This window comes from Columba livia, chromosome Z, assembly GCF_036013475.1.
Source record: "Columba livia isolate bColLiv1 breed racing homer chromosome Z, bColLiv1.pat.W.v2, whole genome shotgun sequence".
Classification (NCBI taxonomy): domain Eukaryota; kingdom Metazoa; phylum Chordata; class Aves; order Columbiformes; family Columbidae; genus Columba; species Columba livia.
Genome location: NC_088642.1, coordinates 65999030 through 66019563, shown reverse-complemented (window position 1 = coordinate 66019563; position 20534 = coordinate 65999030). Strand labels below are relative to the sequence as shown.

General features: G+C 41.2%; 1 protein-coding gene across 4 annotated transcripts in view; it reads right to left on the bottom strand.

Annotated features, from left to right (window-relative positions):
* Positions 1-213: 213 nt before the first annotated feature.
* The window catches only part of ACER2 (alkaline ceramidase 2), a 27539-nt gene continuing 7218 nt past the window's right edge, over positions 214-20534 (bottom strand). Inside the window, exons 2-7 of one of the 4 annotated variants that reach the window (XM_065046206.1) lie at positions 16825-16929; positions 14932-15046; positions 13891-14032; positions 11234-11371; positions 4068-4205; positions 214-3477 (exon numbers count right to left, since the gene is read on the bottom strand). In XM_065046206.1, the coding sequence (XP_064902278.1) occupies positions 3291-3477; positions 4068-4205; positions 11234-11371; positions 13891-14032; positions 14932-15046; positions 16825-16929 (825 nt within the window). In that variant the 3' untranslated portion in view covers positions 214-3290. Of the gene's footprint in view, positions 3478-4067; positions 4206-11233; positions 11372-13890; positions 14033-14931; positions 15047-15781; positions 15923-16811; positions 16930-20534 lie in introns of those variants that run through there. The other 3 variants (XM_065046208.1, XM_005508140.3, XM_065046207.1) reach the window with 3 other exon arrangements.

The following is a 20534-nucleotide window of genomic DNA, read 5'->3' as shown; positions in this document are numbered from 1 at the left end:
ATTTGCTGTACTTGCAGGAAATCAGTTTGCTCACCAAAGTAATCTCTATCTCATTAGTTAATGGCCTTCTACCTAATGCAGTCTCCATCCTCCTCTAAGAGTCAGACCTGCTTTTACCCATTGAGGGAGAAGTTACCCTTACCATACTTCAAGGCATTATACTGGCAGCTGTATTGTTCTCCACAAACACAAAGGATGAAAAGGCAAACAATATTTATTCCAAATGCAATTTAATGTTGCAAAGTATTACATGCTTTCCACAAAAATTCAGTATACAAACTTCAACGGAGATGGAAAAAAAACCCCCAAACCACTCCATACATAATATTTATTCTGTTTTAGTGACTGTGAATTGAGCAAGGGTTTGCCATCACTGAGAGCTAAATATCCTTTCTTAACCTGAAGTTTAACATTCAACGAATGATGGATATCACACACCAATACACAGAATCTATGTTATGCCCAAGACACTAAAGGCATCCCACTAATTAAACTAAAATACTAATTGAACATAAGACTAGGAACCCACTCACTTCCTACCAGCAAGGGAAGAAAGCATCCTGGGGTTTTGAAACCTGAGGGTGCAAATAAATCACTTTATATTCCAACGTAACATGGCTACTTGTGCACATGTCTATTCATCCACATGATCAGGGCAGTGCAAAAACCTCTCTGTATGCCAGTCACATATTTCTTTGGGTACTAATGTTATCGTGAACTGGAGCCTTGGTTCAAAGTGCAATCTGTAAAGCTGTGAATCTGGTAAAAATTGCGTTTTTTTTTTCTTTTTATAATAAATGTAGCTTTTGTCGGAACATAGAAGTTAGTATTAGTTTAATGTAAAGTGCAGTAGCTACAGCTAAAAGTGGTGGGCTGCTGTTACAGTGGAATACTCCGAAACAGTTCTGTATTGGAGCTTTGAATATCAGATAGTGATTTTTGTTCACAGAATCTCCTATGAAAAGTACAAAGGCTAAAGCTAAGTTAATAAAAGTCCAGGAGATGATTCTTGGCCTGTAACTGCATTCAGTCACCTCTGCAGTAGCCAAATGTACTACTGCTATTTTTTAAATTATAAAATAACTTATTTGTGAGGAGTCAGACTCTGCGGAGTAGAGCACAGTAGTTGACAGCACGCTGCTTAGAGTCCTTTGTGTCAGAGAGGTCGCTTTCAAACAAAATATTAAGTAGGAAGGCTCCAGTAATTTTGAATAGTACATTTTGTCTGCAGTTACTAATTTCCCAAGCAATACTGAAAATAACTTATTTACCATAACATAATAATTTACCACACAATATAAGAAATCATACTCAAACTAGAGCTATGTCAGGCATTAGCAATCTTAGCTGGGTTCCAGCCAGCAAGCCTATCTGTATAAGCATCTAATCATATGACTTTTAATACCTGAGAAGTGTTTGAAACTGAACATTTCATAATTAGGGAGGGAGGAAGGAAAAGGAAAAAGCATCTGTGATTCAAAGAGTAACAGATACTACTGTATGAATTTTTACAAACAAGCTTCATACAAAAATTTTATCACTGTGTGTCCAAAAAATACATTTCTCTCAGACAAATATACTAGCAAGTGGTATAAATCTTCATTGTTCCAGTGGACAGATTTTGCTGCTTTTATGATGTCAGTCAATGTGACCATAGCTACTTACCTGCTTTGCAGTTCTCAAGACACTCATATCTCCCGCTAACAACTTCCCTTTAAGTATAACAGCATACACCTTAGCTCTTGTTTTCTAAGAATAAATTTGAATACAAAAGTTATCTGAAAGGTTTTACAATACTTGAAAGTTACTTCACGCCAAAGTTTTTGTTAAAAGCCACTTTGTATGGATGATACTGTAGAGAGTACATTTTCACATTGATAAAAAGCAAGTACAACATGAGACTTCTTAGTAAAGCACAGGAAAAATGGTATTTTCTTGTCTAATATTCCAAATGGAAACATCGCATAATAATAAAAGTGTACATCCAAAGCCTCAACCCACTTACATTCTGATACTAGGTGGAATGTAAGCAGAACCTGTTTTTCTCCAGGACTGCAGCTATTGCCACCTACAATTAATAATATTTGAAAAACATGCCAGCACTTTGCATCATTTTTTAAACAGATCTAGCATAAACTGCTTGGAAGAACCATAGCCATTCTTGAACCTCAACCCCAAAGTACAACCTTAAAACTAACTGGATCTAGACATCCCTTATCTTCACAAAACAGGCCGGAAAATTTGAATCTACTATTCTTTCGTAAGAATGGAAGACTTGATGTCACATTTCATTGCTCACTGAAATTTAAGTCTTGGCTTTTAAGTGGTTGTCTACTTTTTCCTTAAGTATTCCTAGCAGAGCACTGGACTTTTGCATCACTTTGCAATGCACTGGTGAGAAGTTAACTCTCAAATCAGATGTACAGCTAGGCACCTAAGAGTTTTTACAGTTTACTCAAACTGTCAATCCATGCTGACCTGAGCTCTTAGTGAAGTTAATGTTCACACTTCTGTGTGAGCTTCAAGGCCAAATTCAAGACCAAACATGTTTGTAGAGGTAGAGAGGGATTTCTGTAACATTTCAGTAAGATGGAAATATGCAGCATAAAATTGTCCACAGGTCAGTGGAAACACAGAAGAAGCCAAAACCCTCGAGCTCCTATTTATTTCTAGGGACTGAATCTTCTGTCAGTTCTTCACTGCTTAACTGCACTGATCCAGTTATCCAGTTGCAAACACTTTGCACTGGTCTCCTGTTGTACTTTGGGAAACAACCAGGTACTCAGTGACCCAATGTGATGCACAGCCGGCCTGGGAGGAGCATATCCTTCGAGCACACTTGTGGCCATGTGCACCCACGCCAAAAAACAGAGCTGAGAAGAACACAAGATAGCATCTTGGACCGGCTACCTTCGCAAAGGCCTTAAGCCAGAAGTTACAAAAGAAATGAATCAAGCATCAGAGGTGACCTACTGCAGAAACGCCACGTCTTGACTCCCGTATTTGGAAAGAGCTTTTATCAAGAGAAATGCTACATTGAAAACACAGTGCAAAACAGAGTCAACCAGAGAAGTTGGTGGTTACTTTAGTGTTCAAGAGCCTCCACCTTCCTGTTTCCTCTCTCCTAACCAGAGAGAGGAAAGAACACACTTGTCTCCTCTTTCTATGACACCTGAAGTGCTGCACATCTTAGGAAGAAGATAAAATACAACTCTACTCATTTATTATTATTTAAATAACTTCTGTGCTTGAATGTATGTTGAAACTCCATCCCCATTCCACAGTCAACTTCATGTGATCTTCACGGGTGATTTCTTATGCGCGCAGAGGAGGGTGACGTAAGGAACCCCAATGAAAGCCCATCTTTCACTGGGCCAGAACTTTATGACAGGGCCCTGCTCAGGGATCTCGGAGGCTGCATCGAAGTAAGCAAAGCAGACACAGCCCAGGTACGCCGCAAGGCAAATCAAAATGTGCCTGAGAATAGACACCCACAGCCCACCCCCCACAAAAAGAGAAAAAAATCAGTACATGACTCAGTAAAGCAATCAAATACATCACTAGGCTTTTACATCAGTCTGTCCTTCACCTTCTTACCCTGAGTCTAAATTGGCTGCAGCTTTTTGATGTCTCTGCACCTGACAGGTTTGTGTAGAAATACTGAGATATGGCACCTTGAATAAGAGATCACAATTTGCTGGGTGATAAAAGAGAAAAGGTGTCAAAGCCCTTCAAGACTCACCCAGTTCATCCTCAGTTGTTAGCAGTGGAAGTTTAAGCCTTCACAGTCACTGCTTCAGTTGAGCAGTACTGTGAGATTTTTAGTATCCAGAAGGGCAAGGTATTCAGCTGCAATTAATCGACTTAGTTTCTGAAGAACGTGATCAGGCTAAAGAGACTCCTAAATCTACCACTTTGAATAGTGTGAGACTTGCTCTGGTCTTATAATCTTACCAGTAATTCTACAAAACACTACACAGAAATAGCCACCAAGCAGCGCAGAAGGGTAATGTGGTGAGGATGTATCACATTTGAATGAAATCGTGGAGTTTATACACTACACTTACCATACACAGTGCAAATAGGGGAAGTTAACTGATGACCAGATCTCACAAAATACTTTGTCACTGATCCAGCAGAAAAGTGCTAGCATCCACCAAAGACCTGAAAAGAGACCCAGTTTGTACACACGCAGGTTTTCACACCTGAGGAGAAAAACACAAAGAAGCTGTTATTAAACAAAACCAAGTTTGCTTTGTAATGGCAGGTTGATGCTTTTTGGCAGTATGGATTTTAGGACAGGATTCATAGTGCCAGGCACACATCTTTAAAATGTCTCTGCCATAAATGTGTTTAACAGAGGAACCTCACTGACACTAAATATGCCTCTGATGCAACAATGGTGAGGTAGAAAACAAACCTTTTAGTCAGTAGTTGTGTTTTGGGTATTGTATTAAATACCAATGTGCAAATGGTGGGCAAACACCAAAGCATTCCCATATGTATGGAGATGTACCTAGGACAACTAGTGATTAGTTACACGTGCCCGCTAGTAACAACCAGCCATGTAGAAAGTGCTCAGATTTGTTCATATTGTTGCTATATAAAGACTAGTAAAAAAAGAATAAAAATGGATGAGCTTTTTAAAAAATTGTTAGTTTATTTTTCCCCCTACAAGTTAGTATTGTACAATGGAACAGTTTCAGAAAATTTCTAAGGTAGGAGCCTCTACCCAGATAGACCAAATAAGCATGTTTTAGTAGATGGCACAGAAATCCACACCTCAGACAGAATTCCCTGTGTTGACTAAGCTGCAGTTCTTTCTGCAGTTCTTTCCCTCCACAAGAAACCTATCTTGTTCATACAGAGGTACACCAGAGAGAAAGAGAGCACAAAGTATCTGCTGTCATTACATGCAGTGTAGTCTGCAGATGACCACTGCTCAATACAACAGCAGATGCCAGGATACTTGCATGGCACTACCTACGTTGCAGGTTTGCTCAAAAGCTCACAATTTTATTTCCCTGTATGATGCTTTGTACTTTTTCACATCTTGAAAAGAACAGTGCAGGTTTGCTCAGAAGAGTGAAATTAGGAAAAAGGTGGCATCAAAATAAAATTTAGGTCCCCAAATGCTATTAAAGTCAAGAATTTGCTGTCTACCTACACTTGCTATTTTGGGGTTATGCCTCTTGGTGTCAGCAGATGCAGCTCTGCTGCTACTGATATCTAGAAAGCAAAGCTAGACCAGGGTGTGACCAGCCCCGTGTGACCAAGGGAAGGCATGGCTCAGCTCCCCTGCCTCATGCAAGAGCAAAGCTATAATTTGGGATTCCTCCCCTACCTTTTGTTTGTTCTTGTTAAACTCTTGGTGAATTTCCCAGCAATCTGAGAACCACTCAGACCTCTTGGACAATTCTTGCTTCAACAAACTGCCCTTCTCAGATCACTGATATGACCTCCCAAAGCACCGCCAAAGCTATTGATCACATGACAGAACAATGTTTAAAGTTATTTGCTTGAGCTACATCTAAAGAGTAAACCAATAAGCCACATCTCTAGCAAGTATAAGAAGGTATACTCAGCATTTATCAGGCTTACAGGCCCCAGTCTTCTCCTTCTGCATCCTAGAAGGAAAACAAGCCAACAGCAAGTGCCCCATAATTCCTTCCTCTGTCCCAAGGTCTTCAAGAGGGGCTCCTCTAATCTACACTCATCTTCTGTCTTACATCTCTGCCAAAAGGTTGTCAGGAATGTCTCCATGTCTCTTCTCTCCAGCAGATCATCAGCCAACCCTTCCCTCTGCTCCAGTCCAACCACCCCAGTGGACTTGACACTGAATCACCAGTTGTCTTCCACACAATTCTTGAGATCATTCACTGTATTAGGAAGGTGAGCAATGCCTGGAAAAAGTGTCCTTTAAAGGGAGTCTTCACTTTGTGACACTCAGAAGCAAATAAAATGTATATCCCTTGAGGAGGGAGCTAGAATGGGTAAACACTTCTTTATTGTGAGCACTGTAGTAGTATTTACGGTCTGTGATCTTCTTTATACATGACTGCCCTGGACAACTGATTAACAAAGTGCAGTACAGACCAAAAAGCTATTTGGTCCTTCTGTCTTCCAAACAAAATACTCATCAGCCTGAAACCTGTTGTTCTCATTTGATAGGTTTACAGAGTTCTAATTTACCAACACTTAACCACTAACAGTCTCCATGGCCATACACAGCCTACAAGCCACAGGCTACCCTGCAATCACTGTCAGGGAAGTAGTAATGCCAGGTCTGTCCCCAAGCTTTAATTTATTACTACACCCTTTGGCATATGAGATGATGTCCAACTACTTAGTTGCAGGAGGAGAGGGACAGAGAATGGCTTCTGCCGCTCTGTGGTGGGAAAGCAGAACTGCCACTGCTACCAGAGGTTTGCTAAGGCACCCTAGCTAAGCATGCAGAAAAACTAAAAACATACTACAAAGTGTTCAAGGCCGGTTTGGATGGGGCTTTGAGCAACCTAGTCTAGTGGAAGGTGTCCCTGCCAATGGCAAGGCAGTTGCAACGAGATGATCTTTAAGGTCCATTCCAGCCCCAAACATCCTGTAGTTCTATGATACACAGAGTGCCCTGTCCAGGAACACTTTTTTAAAAGCATTACAGGAGCGGCAGTATACCTGGCCGTGGTGTATCGCAAGCTAAATAATTAGTATAGTGTTCACTATAGGATATTTTTTCACTCTTGAAATGCTATTTCAGTTGACATTTTAACAGGCATTTGAGATTAAGAAACTCCTGAGGCTGAGCAGAAGGCAGCTTTATAGCTACTGGATTAGTGACAGAAAAGCTACCAACTGCCTAATCTTGTTGACAGATAATTTTCTCCGGTGTCCTTACCACAAGTTGGTTTTAGGATCTGGCATTTCTTTTTTTAAGCCATCTATAAATAATGTAACATTCATATCTTCACACCTACCTTTATTATTCAAAAAAGTGCTTCAACTACTAGCTGAACTGTAATATCCTCCACAAGAAAGATATCACAATAGTTATTTTCATAAGAAAAACACTGCCATGACTGCCATAAAAATTAATACTCCACAGAGCATATAAACCAAAATGGCTTTTTTTCTGAGGCCTGAATCCTCCAAGCCATTTTACAAACCACCAAGCCAAAGTCAGAGGAGACCAGGTTTGCCCAAGATGGCTTCAAGATTGTCAGTGCTGTATACTGTAAAAAAGGCTTGTTTCTCTGAAACAGTGTCTTTAATTTTAAAAAGGCTACAAGGAACACAAAGAAAAGAAAGGTTAAGGAGATTTCTGAGTTGCCTATCAAGTTCCAGTGTGCAGCTACAAGAATTCTTCCTCACAGTCTCGTTCTTATAAGACATCACAGTACAAAATACATCCAAGATCATCAAATACATCCAAGGTACTTAGGGACGTGGGTTAGGGTTAGGTTAACAGTTGGACTGAATGATCTAGAGGATCTTTTCCAACCAAAATGATTATATGATTCTAAGATTTGGCCCAGTTTTATCAGCAAAACTGTACTGGTAAATCCTCCTCATTTGACAGGATCCATGGTTCTACTAAACAGCTAGAGAGCATGGACCCCTGCATAAAAGAAGAGGGCATATTGTTACTGCTCAAAAAACACTGCTCTATTAAGCATATCAGGCTTAATTCTCTCCTGCTAATGCTAAGGCAGATTACCAGTCCTCAGTGAGACACACAACTATCTGTAAGAGCAAGCTGCTAAACCATGTACCTAAGCGGATACATACATGGATGAATTCTGCATGTTTGACTGCTGTGATGTGTACTCATGCAATCTGAGAGAGCAAAGGGTGGATGTATTGAGAACACAGAGGCCTTCCTGGACCTGTCTGAAGGACATAAACAAAAATGTGCAACTGTATCCTATTTAAGATAAGAGGCCTGGCCTCAAACATACAGCTCCTTTAGTCAGTGACCACGCCTGTCAATATCCGACTAGTCTGAATACCAAGAGGAGAGGACAATTAACTTGCATGTTCAAAGAGTTTAAGGCTGCAAAGGAAAACTGAAAGCTTACTTGTTAAAACTCTCCCAACGAAAGATCAGCCATAGAAATGGTACAAATTGTACTGACAGGTTTGTTCAGTACCAACGTCAGGTACCGTAATTTATTTTTATAAACTTAAGACTAGATGCTGCAGTGTGTACTGCAAAAGACTACTCTAAGGCAGAAACAAGCACAATGAGGAGAGCAGAGTCTGCTGATACGTGCACTATGCCTGTGTCTTTCTGTGATCACTCATCATATAGTCTTCAGTTCCTGCAGCAACCATGCTTTGAATGGGCTGAGGACATGCTTGCTGGAGACAGGGGACTGCAGCCTGCCACTGCTTTTACAACAATGATGAGATGTAATGCAAATACCACCTAGATGCTGGCAAGACATCCCAAACCCAGCCCATTTCTTCTATTTTTCAATAGACATGGACACTGAGTATTCAAACTACCACCGAAACAGAACCTGTCAGCTGCAGGTCTCAAAGAGCTGTTCATGCTGCTGTGCTGTGACACACTCGACCTTCCTCCAGTTTGAAAGAAACTGGACACCACAAAGCTTACATTTCCATTTGTACCTTTTGCCTGTATCATGCATGGTGTTCTTGGTTTTAACACAAACAGCAGTCATTTAAACACAAGAGTTTCTGCAAACACTGGTGTGCCCATGCCATCTGCCATCCGGGGGACTGGGCTGGTACACAGTTCCAGCAGCTTTATCTTCCAATGTCATGGCACCCCTGACAAAACATACCAGCTTTTCTTCAAACCAGTTCAAGCTGCTGAATGCTGATTAACTGCTTCATTCATTTTGACATATATATCCCTTAAAGAATATTTTAAACTTGTAACGAGCTTAACCTCTTAGTCAAGGGAATAAGGGAACTGTGGGCAACCTGCAGCAATGAAGCATGGCTCCTGCACAGCCAGATTTCTAGTAGGAGAATCAAATATGAAGGGGCAGACCTGAAGCTAGGGTAAACCTTCACTGCTCAAGGCTCAGAAGTCACCTGAGCAACAATATTCTATCATTTGCTATCATCTGTCTGCACATGGAGATAGTTACATGCCTGATGATGACTCCTAAATCATACTAATTTCATGACGTTATAATCTCGATGATTATTTGGCTTGGAGCAGCAAACCAAAGGATTTATGAAGGGATTTGTTTGGACAGAAATGAGAGTTTTCCAATTTCTCTTTCAAGGACAAGTATTCATTTAACTACCTTTTGCTCTTTTGATCATCTACCGATCACAATACTTCCTAGTATACACCCTACACTGCCAGCTTCGCATTCAACAAGATAACGACCTTTTGTGACAGTATTATCTCCTCATCAAGGACAAACAAGAGACAGACAATTCTCATTTGAAAAAACAGTGGTTCTGATTAACCAGAGTCCTGTACAAGATTGACACCAGCCTAGAACAGGAACAACAACAGGGAGTTTTGGTCTAACACATTACAAACTTCAGCATGGAACAGAAGAACCTACTTTGGAGGCTCTTCTCCTTGCTTCCCCAAATACTTATTTTGCAGATAAATTTCTGCTACAGACTGCCAAGACTTGGATATGTAGGCTCCTACTGACTGCAGTAGTAGAGAATGGGAGAATTGTAGACATTTAAAATTATGCTTAGATTATTTTTTCTCCTGCAAAAAAGCCCCCCTCTCCTCAGGGCTTACAAGAATATATCTCATTTAAATCTCCTAGGGATCAGTGTAGATTAAAACAAAACTTTTAATTATTTGCCTTTTACATTTAGGAATTAATAAAAAATATCACTGTTATTACATCATCCCAACGCACAATTAAGAGTACCATATGTCACTTTAGGTCCCCTTTTAATCACCAGTTCAAAATAAGGTTTATCTGTGTCCTTAATTCTCTCTCAAAAAACAGACAGGGAAACTCCACGTATTTTAGTAAGATATGATCTTTCAAAAGGAGTTGCAAAAAGCAAATATCTTCAGGCATACCAATTCCTAGATTTGACACAACAGTATTAAGAGCCACTAACTATTTGTTAAGTTTCTCAGGAGCTTATGCCCAGAAAACTGATAGATAGAGAGTTCACATAAATCATTCAGTGCCACAACCAGATCTCCATTTGTCCTGTCAGTAGTTCCTTGGTGCTTTCATAAATGAGATACCTCCACCAACATTCAACTACTGACTGTATTGTCTACAACTAACCTGTGTGCTGTTTCCCGAGTTTCTTTCACCACAGAAATAAATACTGCTCACAGCAGGATATCTGATGAGAAAAGACTAATGAATACTTCTACAAAACTATTAACAGAGGCTTCCACTGAATGGAGAAGCAGTGGCACAACAGGTTAAGGTTAGCAAACACGAGAATCTCTCTGTTCTGACAGCAGCCATCAGAACGCAGACATTTGGTCCTACTCTTGTTTATTTTGACGGACATTTACATATGCAATATGTAAGACCCAACATAAGTTGTCAAATCTTCTCAGACACTGGAGAAAAGAGAGAACTGACAAATTTGTATGCTTATCCTTGTCTGGTCCTTTTTGCAGTGGGTGAAGAGATGCAAAAAAAAGAAGTCTCTGGATAGCTGCTGGTATTGCAGTCATGGTAGGAACTCTTCAAACTGTTAAAATTAGGTTCTTCTCTATTTTCATTCTGGTTTTATAAGTTTCTAAGGCCTCGACTGATAACTATATAGCTATTCTCTACAATCTAGCGATTAACCTTATCTTTGTGAGTCTGTCTACCATGTCACGCATGTCAAGACAAAGACTCACAGCCCAACTTTGAGAGCTGGAACACTTCCACACATGGCTGGGTCTTGCTCCATTCTCCCTCTAGTACCCAGACTCTGATCAGGCAATCACCTCACCCCTATACAGCACAAACACTGTCAGTAGAGTGAAACCCTGGCCCCGATTCCACAGTAAACAAACAAAACTGAGTTAGATCAGGTTGCTGCAAGAGATATGTTGCAAGAAGGCTGACAATATCTGACCTAGTATAACATCCCAGGGAAAAAAAACAATTCTTGCCAAAAATGTCTGAACTGGCAGAGCAAGTTTATACCAGATCCGCACTTGCATGTGGGGGAAGCATTTCTGATCTGCTCTTACAAGCGTATCATCACACTGTGGCCCAAGAATCTCAGAAGGCAACGCTGCATTTAGCAGAAATGTACTCACCTCTTCAATTCAGCAATGAGTAAAGCTGTGCAGGGAACACCCAGAGTCATTAGCGAGATGTTGTTGATGGCAGGCTTAATGAAGGCAAGGCAGGTAGTAACTCCAGACAGGACACCCACAGCAGCTTTAAACCGGCTCCTGAATGGGTTTTTGGGTGAGAAAAACTGCTTTTAATCCAAAACTTTTAATTACTAAACCCAGAAATCTTAAAATTATTTTAATAATGTAACAAAATTTAGGTTTCCCTATGTGTGTTCAGAAGGTGCAATGACAATGTGCATAAAATGGAGGTGGATCTTGCACAGATTTGCACGTGCACGCAAAGTTAATAATATACACAAATCTTTGCTTGACTGTGGTCTTCTGAAGCAGCCACGTGTATGTATACATAGGCGTGCACACAACCACTAAGCATGGGTTTCAAAATCAAAAGGCCACACTCCCACACTCCAATCTTCCTCTTCCCACAATAAATCAGAAACAAGTTCGCCTCTGAACACAGCACTGTGCTTCCACAAAGCAGAGTTGTGTCATGATTCTTCAAGAACTTAACATGGATTTTTAGGCTATTTTGTTCCTGTTAATGCCCCAGCCTCTGCAGTCATGTTACAAACTGCTTTATTTTCCTTTACCTCTCAAAAATACTGAAAACTACAAAGTAAGAAAATTTCTTCTAACCAAACTGCACGGTAGGGGAAGGACTCCCTCACTTTTTAAAGATCACAGCATAAAGGATATCACAATTGCACACTATTCAGACAGCCTGACAGCTTTTATATTAAATATATGATAACTGTTATTTAAACTTCAAGTTTAGACTTTAAATAACTCATTTCCAGTCTGTGGCAGGACTATGGCAGACAGAAGATCAACATGCCCACAGCTTTACAAAACTAGTTGCTGTCCAAGGATGGCTCTCCTATCCCTAATCCTATGTGTAAAGAAGGGTCTCAATATACTTTTGCAGCATCATTCCCTGGCCACAAGTGTCATCACTTTCACCTTCACCTTGCTCAGTCCATCTGCCTTTTGCTTTAAAGGTTTTCTCTCTGCTGGAAGGCAACAAGTTACTTAAGTAAGAAGTTCTGATCTGATGTGAGTGCCTTAATGACTAAAGACACCACAAATCAGTCATGGTAGATAATAACATTTGCTGCATTGAAAAATGTGGAGTGTTGAAGAAAGTGAAGAACACACTAGTGAGCACAGGATAGATATAGCATTAGAGGACTAGCTAGGCAAAGAAAAAAAAAACCCTGAAATTAAAAATCAAACCTGTTCTGGTTAGAGTTTGTTGCCCTGTTTGTCTTTTTTCTGTATACTTCAGAAAGGAATCAAGACCTTAACACATAACTGCATTGACAGATTCTCAGAAGAAGTGTTCTGAGAAATTTAGGATATGGTACATTCTTCACCTCATCTCAGTATTTCCACGAATTAGTTCAACAGAAACAGGATTTCACCCTATTCCTTTTAGAAGGGACACAGTTTAACTTCGTGGCCCATACTATGAACCTACCCAGCACACTATCAGCAGACAGTGACAGACAACACAGGACAGTCCTCTTAGGCTTCTGAGGAACAATTTACATGCAATCAGAGAAATGCTACAAGACTCTGAACTCTTCTTCACTTGACCTAAATATGTCTAACAGTAACGTTATTGACCAAAACACCCCAGTACAACCTGTTTGCTTGCTAATTTGATGGTGTCCTGTAATAGCACTGTGTTGCAATATGCAGAAGTACTAAATACACATCAACATGACAAAGTCATTAGGCTGCATAGACTGTACGCAGTAATTCAAGATATACTTTTCTCAGTGAAAACTGTTTTGAGGAATGGTCAATCTAGGCACAAACCTTCTCTTCCCTCACCCTCACAGCAACTTCTTATCAGGCATATGTCAAGGAATAAAAACCACAAAAAAGCCACAGATAATAACAATATAAGAAGGCAAGAGACAACAGCCTTCACAATTTTCAGACAGAAGAACACTGGTGCTGCAATTAAAACTTCTCCATTACCTCAATTTCTTTACTGTTTAAAAAAGCAATATGTACAACGATTAGAGCACATTTTTTGGAGGGAAAAGAAACCACAACCAGACTTTTTAAATGGGCTACAATGCACTTTTTTAGTCCTGCAAGAAAAAGACAAAAATCCTTTTATGACAACAATAGGTTTCTAAACAAACTTAGCCTTTGAATACTTCAACACCATCCTTAATCACTGGCTCAGATATTCAGATGAAAATTCAGCCAACTTCCATAGGTCCACTTGTACATACACTTTAGGATATACAAAAAGAAGAAGGAAAGAGGGTTACTCTAACTTTAGGTCAGCCACAACTTACATAAACTACTCAGAGAAAGGTCTCCCTAGAATCAACAAGAACAGGTATCTCCAGAGGCAAGTCACCTCACCTCAAGATCTCAAGTGACAGTGCATAAACTCTACATCAGCAAGTGCAGACTCAAGGATTCTGAACAAAACAGGCTGAGACAAAACCAATGGGAAGAGAATGGAGTGAGCAAATACAGTGGTAGCAGTGGTAAGGCTGGATGATCACTCAGTGCCATTATGTGTAGGTTTAGGTGTTAGCATAATATGTTTCGAGAAACATGAAAGTGTACATGTATGATTGTATAATTACCTGTCATTCCGAAAAACTCTGGGCAGGTATCTCCTGGGGAACCACATGGCAAGAGCACACATCAGGACCCAGAGAATAGCCAGCTCATCCAGCATCTGGCCCAGGAAACTAAGGGTAGCATGAAAGTAAACAGATCCAATTCCTGGAAGAATTAATCAAAAGACAGTATGAATAGTTGCAGTACTGTACAGACCAAAACACATGGCTCATGTTCAGAACTCTATAGCAAATGGTGGATACCATTTGGTCTAGAAAAGGTTAAAAAAAAAAAGAAAAAACTGGACAAAACCTGGCAACTTTTCTAAGAAGGCAATCCAAGTAATCAGCACCTCATTAATTATGAAGCAAACATTTTACAAAAGGAGCAGCTAAAGATGCCAGCTCCTACTAGAAAAGTCGATGTATGTGAAAGAACATCAGGTTATAAAGTTAAATGCAAAGCCAATTAAGAAATACGAGCCAAATGCTGCTTCTGAATTTTCTCAATAGCACAAGAAAGGATAAGACAAAGATGAAAAGCAGCAACTGATGACTAGTCCATAATACAGGTTTACAGGTGAAAACTGTCACACTGCCCAGGGGCTCTGATTATTCCTTTAAAAGCTCCCAGTGCCTCCAGGAATGAAAAAGCTTAAGAATATCACATCTGCAAAATGGCTAAGCCTATGGGCCTTCTCAGTACATGCAAAACTTGTCATCCCCTTCAGTTGTGCTGGGCACTTTCAGCTCTCCTTTAAGGAACAACAGAGGAAGGAGGGTCAGCACTGCTGAAGAGTAAGCCCAGACATAAACAAAAGAAGTGATGCAAAGGAAAAACAGGAAGGGAACAGAACTAAGGCCACAGTTCCCACCAACCTCAAGTTTCAAAAGGCATTTTCCTTTCAGAAACAATGTCTGCTTCAGCTTCAACCACGTACAAGCAAACTTCTACAGTGAGGTCAGGATTGCTTTGTTTTGCAAAACAATCAAGTGCAAGCAGGAAAAACTGATTTCCTCTCTCAGTTCATACATGTGCAGCCAAACAAAGACGAACCAACTTACCAACCACAACTAGCAGAGTCCATATTAAATATATTCCACTGTTGAAGCAGGTTGCATATTGACGGAACAAGCACATACATATGGGTGGTAAAACAAAAAACAAGACGTTGCTTATCTAGGGGAAAAGAAAGACAAATACAGTATCACAAAGGCAGAAAATAAACAAATCTTAAATATTCATAGGCTGCCTAAGGCATATATAAAAACATTGTGTCATCCAGCAAAGCCCCAGCTCAAGAAATTATGGCCCCAGTTTCTGCCAAAGCTGAGCTGTTTTTGCAAAGCATCAACTTGTTTTGTTTAACATTATTAAACTAGTAAGAGCACAAAAACTTCAAGCAACATAAAATGTGGCTAGTCATGTCTTCAAATTACTTTTTAAGTCTACTCCCAGAGGAATTGTGTTGAGAGTCTACAAATGCTCAAGCCTATTGAGATTCAGGAAGCCTGCAAGAGCAAGCAAATGAGGAACAGGACAACCCAGCAACAGACCTGTCCTCTCAATGGCTGTCAAGGCTAGCATGGCAAAAGCACTAGAAGTACTGGCACTAGATAGGGCTAGTCAAGCTTGGTGGAAGTGACGTGACTGAGCAATATCTATTGTCTCAGAGGTCCAAAATACAAAGCTAAGCCAAAAGAATTACAACCCTTGTTGTGCAGAGTAAAGAGTACCTGGAGCTGTAAATCCTTTTACACTTCATTTTTCCTCTCAGTTCTCCATTACAGAAACAACAGAATATGACTGAAAACTAGTTATAGGAACGTGAAAAGGCTGATAATTCAGACCACTGATAGCTTTTTAAAATTTAATATATAAGAGCTGAACAAAGACATATTTTCTCTTGCTTACCAACAATCCAAAGTATGACTCTTGAGTTAAAGGCTGAAAACACTTATCAGCAATTAGCAGGAGCAGTCACTGTAGTGATCACTTGGTTCTTCCCAGAAGGAGCTGCCAGTTCCGAGGGCCAGCTGTGGCATTGTAACTGAACAGTTATGGGAAGACTCTACTGATGCTTCACAATGCAACAGGGGATGAGATGAGCTCCCCAGCCTCACCTTCCTCATGTTCTCCTGCCTAGCCTAAGCACAAGAGAAAATCATATCTAGAAACACTCCCCTAAAGTGTACATAAAAAACAACTCTAGGACAAGAGTATTCCTTGAGGACAGATCCCCTCTTCAAAGAGATGCAACAAACTTTTATTGACATTAAGGAAAAGCCAGTGGAGAAAGGATTCAAGAACGACATACAAAGAGGGCATCTGTTTGTTCAGCTACTGTTATTCACTACTCAACAGACTGAGAACAGAGCTTGCAATGATTAAAACGGACATATGTCATTCAACATTTGAAAGGCATAATAAAACATACTTCTAGGCTGGCCTTCAAAACTGTAATAATTACAGAAGTAGTTTCTCTACTTCTTGCATGTCATGCCTCATGCATAAGGTATGTCCTCAAAGACAAGCTGCCTTTCCTTCCAAAGTATTGGCTTTGAGATTTCACCAAAATAGTTTAAAAAAAGCCATCACTTGCGCAGTTTAGAGTTGCAAATGTTATGCAAATCTCTGCCAACAGCATGGTGGTAACAGCACACAGCCCAAGTAAATACATGCTAAAGCAGAGGGCTTCTTGCAGGCAGGCCACAACATCGACTAGTCATGCCAGGGAAAGGTGCCAGAGAGATATCTCCTGCTGGATTGCCCCTTCTGAACCAAGGGTTGAAGGGTTCAATTGCCAATTTTCAGCTCCTACAGTGTGTTTTGCCACGTAAGAAGCTGCCCGCATAAACCAGATGTGAAAAAGCTGTGGGGGTACCCACTAAACTATGCCACGGACCAAGCACCTCTTCAGTAAATACAGAAGGACTCTTCTTACTGCAATGCTTTACCCCATCAAGGTGGTGAATTTCGCCTTTGTCATTCACAAATTGAGATGGCAGGAGGCAGACAACAGGGGCACCTGGCAATGTCAGAGTGCAGGATACTGCACAACCCTAGAGAGGCAAGGTAAAGACCGAAGAGTTATTTATAAAGTAATATCCTGTTTTAGCAGATTTTAAGACGCACATCAACTTGCTTAATCCATCTAAAACAACCTACACATTCAGCCAAACAGGCTCAATCAAGCACTTCTATTCATAAAACAAACAAACAAACAAACAAAAAACAAACCACAAGTTCTGTGCAGCAGAGACTGGTAGCAACGTTAGGAATACAGACATGGACCAGGATCCTGATGCACAATGTGCTGATCCAAGCACAGAGCAGGAAGACTCCCCTTGCCTTAAAACGGGTAGGAACTACACACAGTGCCTGGTATAGCAGGGATGACGGAATATGAACAAGACCTTTGGGGACCTGGTCTACACATTTTAGGCCGTTAGCCACAGTTAGGCCAAAGAAAGGTGTCAAGGGATAAAAATAGATGGTTATAAACAAAGTGGTGTGGAAGAAAACCTTTCCATCTCTACAGTTAAAACTGAGAAGTGAAGAAAATCAGAACAGGTAATCACAGTCTGAAAATATGGCCAGAAAGTCCTTATTCTGCCTAGGAACCTGATGGAAAAGGAAATACACCAACTTACCATACCTGTAGCAATGCAGGTTTATACTAGCGATTAGACAACAAAGGAGCATTCTGCCTTATGGCAGTGCTATTCTAGCACTGAACTCCTGTTCATGCTAAACTCCTGCCTGCAAATGCAAGAAAACCTTTGTAGGCTGGAGCTTGGCCATGACTTGTACTCTCTGCAATGGCCATCACGAGGATTTTCTAATATCGTAAAAGTTGAAGTAATTTTAGCACTGAAATTCTTTTCTATTAAGTGTACCAAAAAAAAAGTTATAATCATGTATCTCTTTCTTGCAATAGCTTAATTAAGTTTCTCATATTTCACAAATAATATTTTCCACAAGTTACATTCAAATCAGGACTCTGGAACATTTTCTCAAAGCTCTCTTAGTTTCAAGTTCAGTGTCAATGAGATCAAAACTAGAACTGACTTGCTGCTTATCACTCTCTGTGTCCTAAAGCACTCCGAGCCGCTCAGGAAAGAGCAAAACAGCGAAAGTTGCCGCTGCAGCCACTGCCCCCCCAACCGCGGCTTCACAGGCTGAAGCTACAGCTGCTCCGCAGAGCTCCTCTGCCAAGGTCGCTGCACATAACATTACTTCTCCAGCCTCAAAGGCTAACAAGGCAGCCCCCCCTTCTACACACACTGGGAAATGCTGCTGCTGTAACCACAGCAATCACTGTGACAGTCATTCAGACTCTGGAAATGAATCAAATGATGGTGAACCCATATCAGTGTCAGTTGCCGGTTGTAAGAAAGTCACTAGAAAGACTACTCGTGCAGCAGGTGATGGCACAGGGCCAACATCAACCCAAGGGGCATCACCAGCGCAGGGAGGAGATGAAGTGACCACCACTTGGTCCTTTTCTCCAGGTGAACTGAGAGATCTGCGAAAAGACTTTAGTCGTTGTGAAGGCGAGAATATTTTAACCTGGCTGCTCCGATGCTGGGACAATGGGGCAGAAACAATTGAATTGGAAGGTGGTGAAGCCAGGCAGCTGGATCTCTGTCAAAAGATTCCACCATTGACAGGGCAATTTCAAGAGAGTCTAACGCCACTACACTCTGGACCCGACTCCTGGCAGCTATGAAAGTAAGATTTCCCTACAAGGAAGATTGTATATCCAAGTTAGGGAAATGGAATACTATGGAGAGAGGTATTCAGTTCCTGAGAGAATTAGCTGTGCGAGAGATCATCTATTTTGGACCAAACAGCCAAGAGGGGACAGACCCAGACAGAATCAATTGTACACGACCTCTGTGGTGCAGATTTGTACAAAGTGCACCACCTGTATATGCTAAGTCATTGGCAGGAATGGTCTGGTCATCTGGAGGTGTACAAGATATTACTGAAGTGACTGAGCAGCTCCGGAACTTTTAGGACAGCCTTGCTGGTTCTCTACGGGCTTGTGTCTCTGCTGTGGAGAAACTGTGTGAAGAATCTGATGACCGGTTTGAAAAGCTGTTGCAAGAAATCAAACAACCCAGAGAAGACACGTACCCTTCACGACCTGCACAAACCTATGTTTCAGCTATTAGGAAAAGGCGTTTCCAATCTCGAGGGAGAGGACAGAGGTAGCCCACAAAAAGAGATTCACTGTGGTTCTTCCTACATGAGCAGGGAGAAAACATGAATAAGTGGCATGGAAGACCTACCTCAGAACTTCAAGAACGAGTACGTGAGATAAAAGGAAAAACTCCTAGGAATGTGGCTGCTCCAATTTACAAAAGGAGCAGAAGAGATTCTGACACTCTTGAAGGAACCTCTAATTCACACCCGGAGACTGTGCAAAACAGAAATTAGAGGTGCCCTGCCTCCAACTGGGTGGAGGAAAGGGATAACAGAGTTTATTGGACTGTACAAATACGATGGCCTAGTACAACACACCCCCATGAGTACAAAGCTTTAGTGGACACTGGTGCACAGTGCACGATCATTCCTTCTAATTATAAAGGAATGCAATCCATCGATATTGTTGGAGTGACTGGGGGATCCCAGGAACTGACTGTTGTAGAGGCTGAAATGAGCCTAACTGGAAAAAACTAGCAAAAGCATCCCATTGTGACTGGTCCAGACGCTCCGTGCATCTCTGGCATAGACTACCTCAGGACAGGGTATTTTAAGGACCCAAAAGGGTATAGGTGGGCATTTGGGACAGCAGCTGTGGACACTGAGAAAACTGAACAGCTGTCTGATTTGCCTGGTCTGTCAGATGACCCTTCTGTTGTAGGACTGCTGATGGTTGATGATCAGCAGGTGCCAACTGCTACCACGACAGTGCATTGCCGGCAATATCGCACCAACCGAGACTCTTTGATTCCTATCCAGAAGCTGATCCGTCAATTGGAAAGCCAGGGTGTGATCAGTAAGACTCGCTCACCTTTTAACAGCCCAATCTGGCCAGTGCGTAAGTCTAGTGACAAGTGGAGACTAACTGTAGACTATCGTGGCCTGAATGAAGTTACGCCACCGAGTGCTGATGTACCTGACATGCTAGAACTGCAATTTGAACTGGAGTCAAAGGCAGCTAAGTGGTATGCTACAACTGACATTGCTAATGCATTTTTCTCTGTTCCTGTAGCAGCAGAGTGCAGGCCGCAGTTTGCTTTCACCTGGAGGGGCATCCAGTACACGTGGAATCGCTTGACCCAGGGGTGGAAACACAGTCCTACCATCTGCCATTGACTGATCCAGACCATGCTGGAGCAAGGTAAAGCTCCAGAACACTTGCAATATATAGATGACATCATCGTATGGGGCGACACAGCGAAAGAAGTCTTCAAAAAAGGTGAGAGAATAATTCAGATTCTTTTGGATGCTGGTTTTGCTATAAAACGAAGCAAGGTCAAGGGACCTGCACGAGAGATACAGTATTTAGGAATAAAATGGCAAGATGGCCGTCATCAAATCCCAATGGATGTGATCAACAAAATTGCAGCAATGTCTCCACCTACTAATAAAAAGGAGACACAGACTTTCTTGGGCATTGTAGGTTTTTGGAGAACGCATATTCCTGACTACAGCC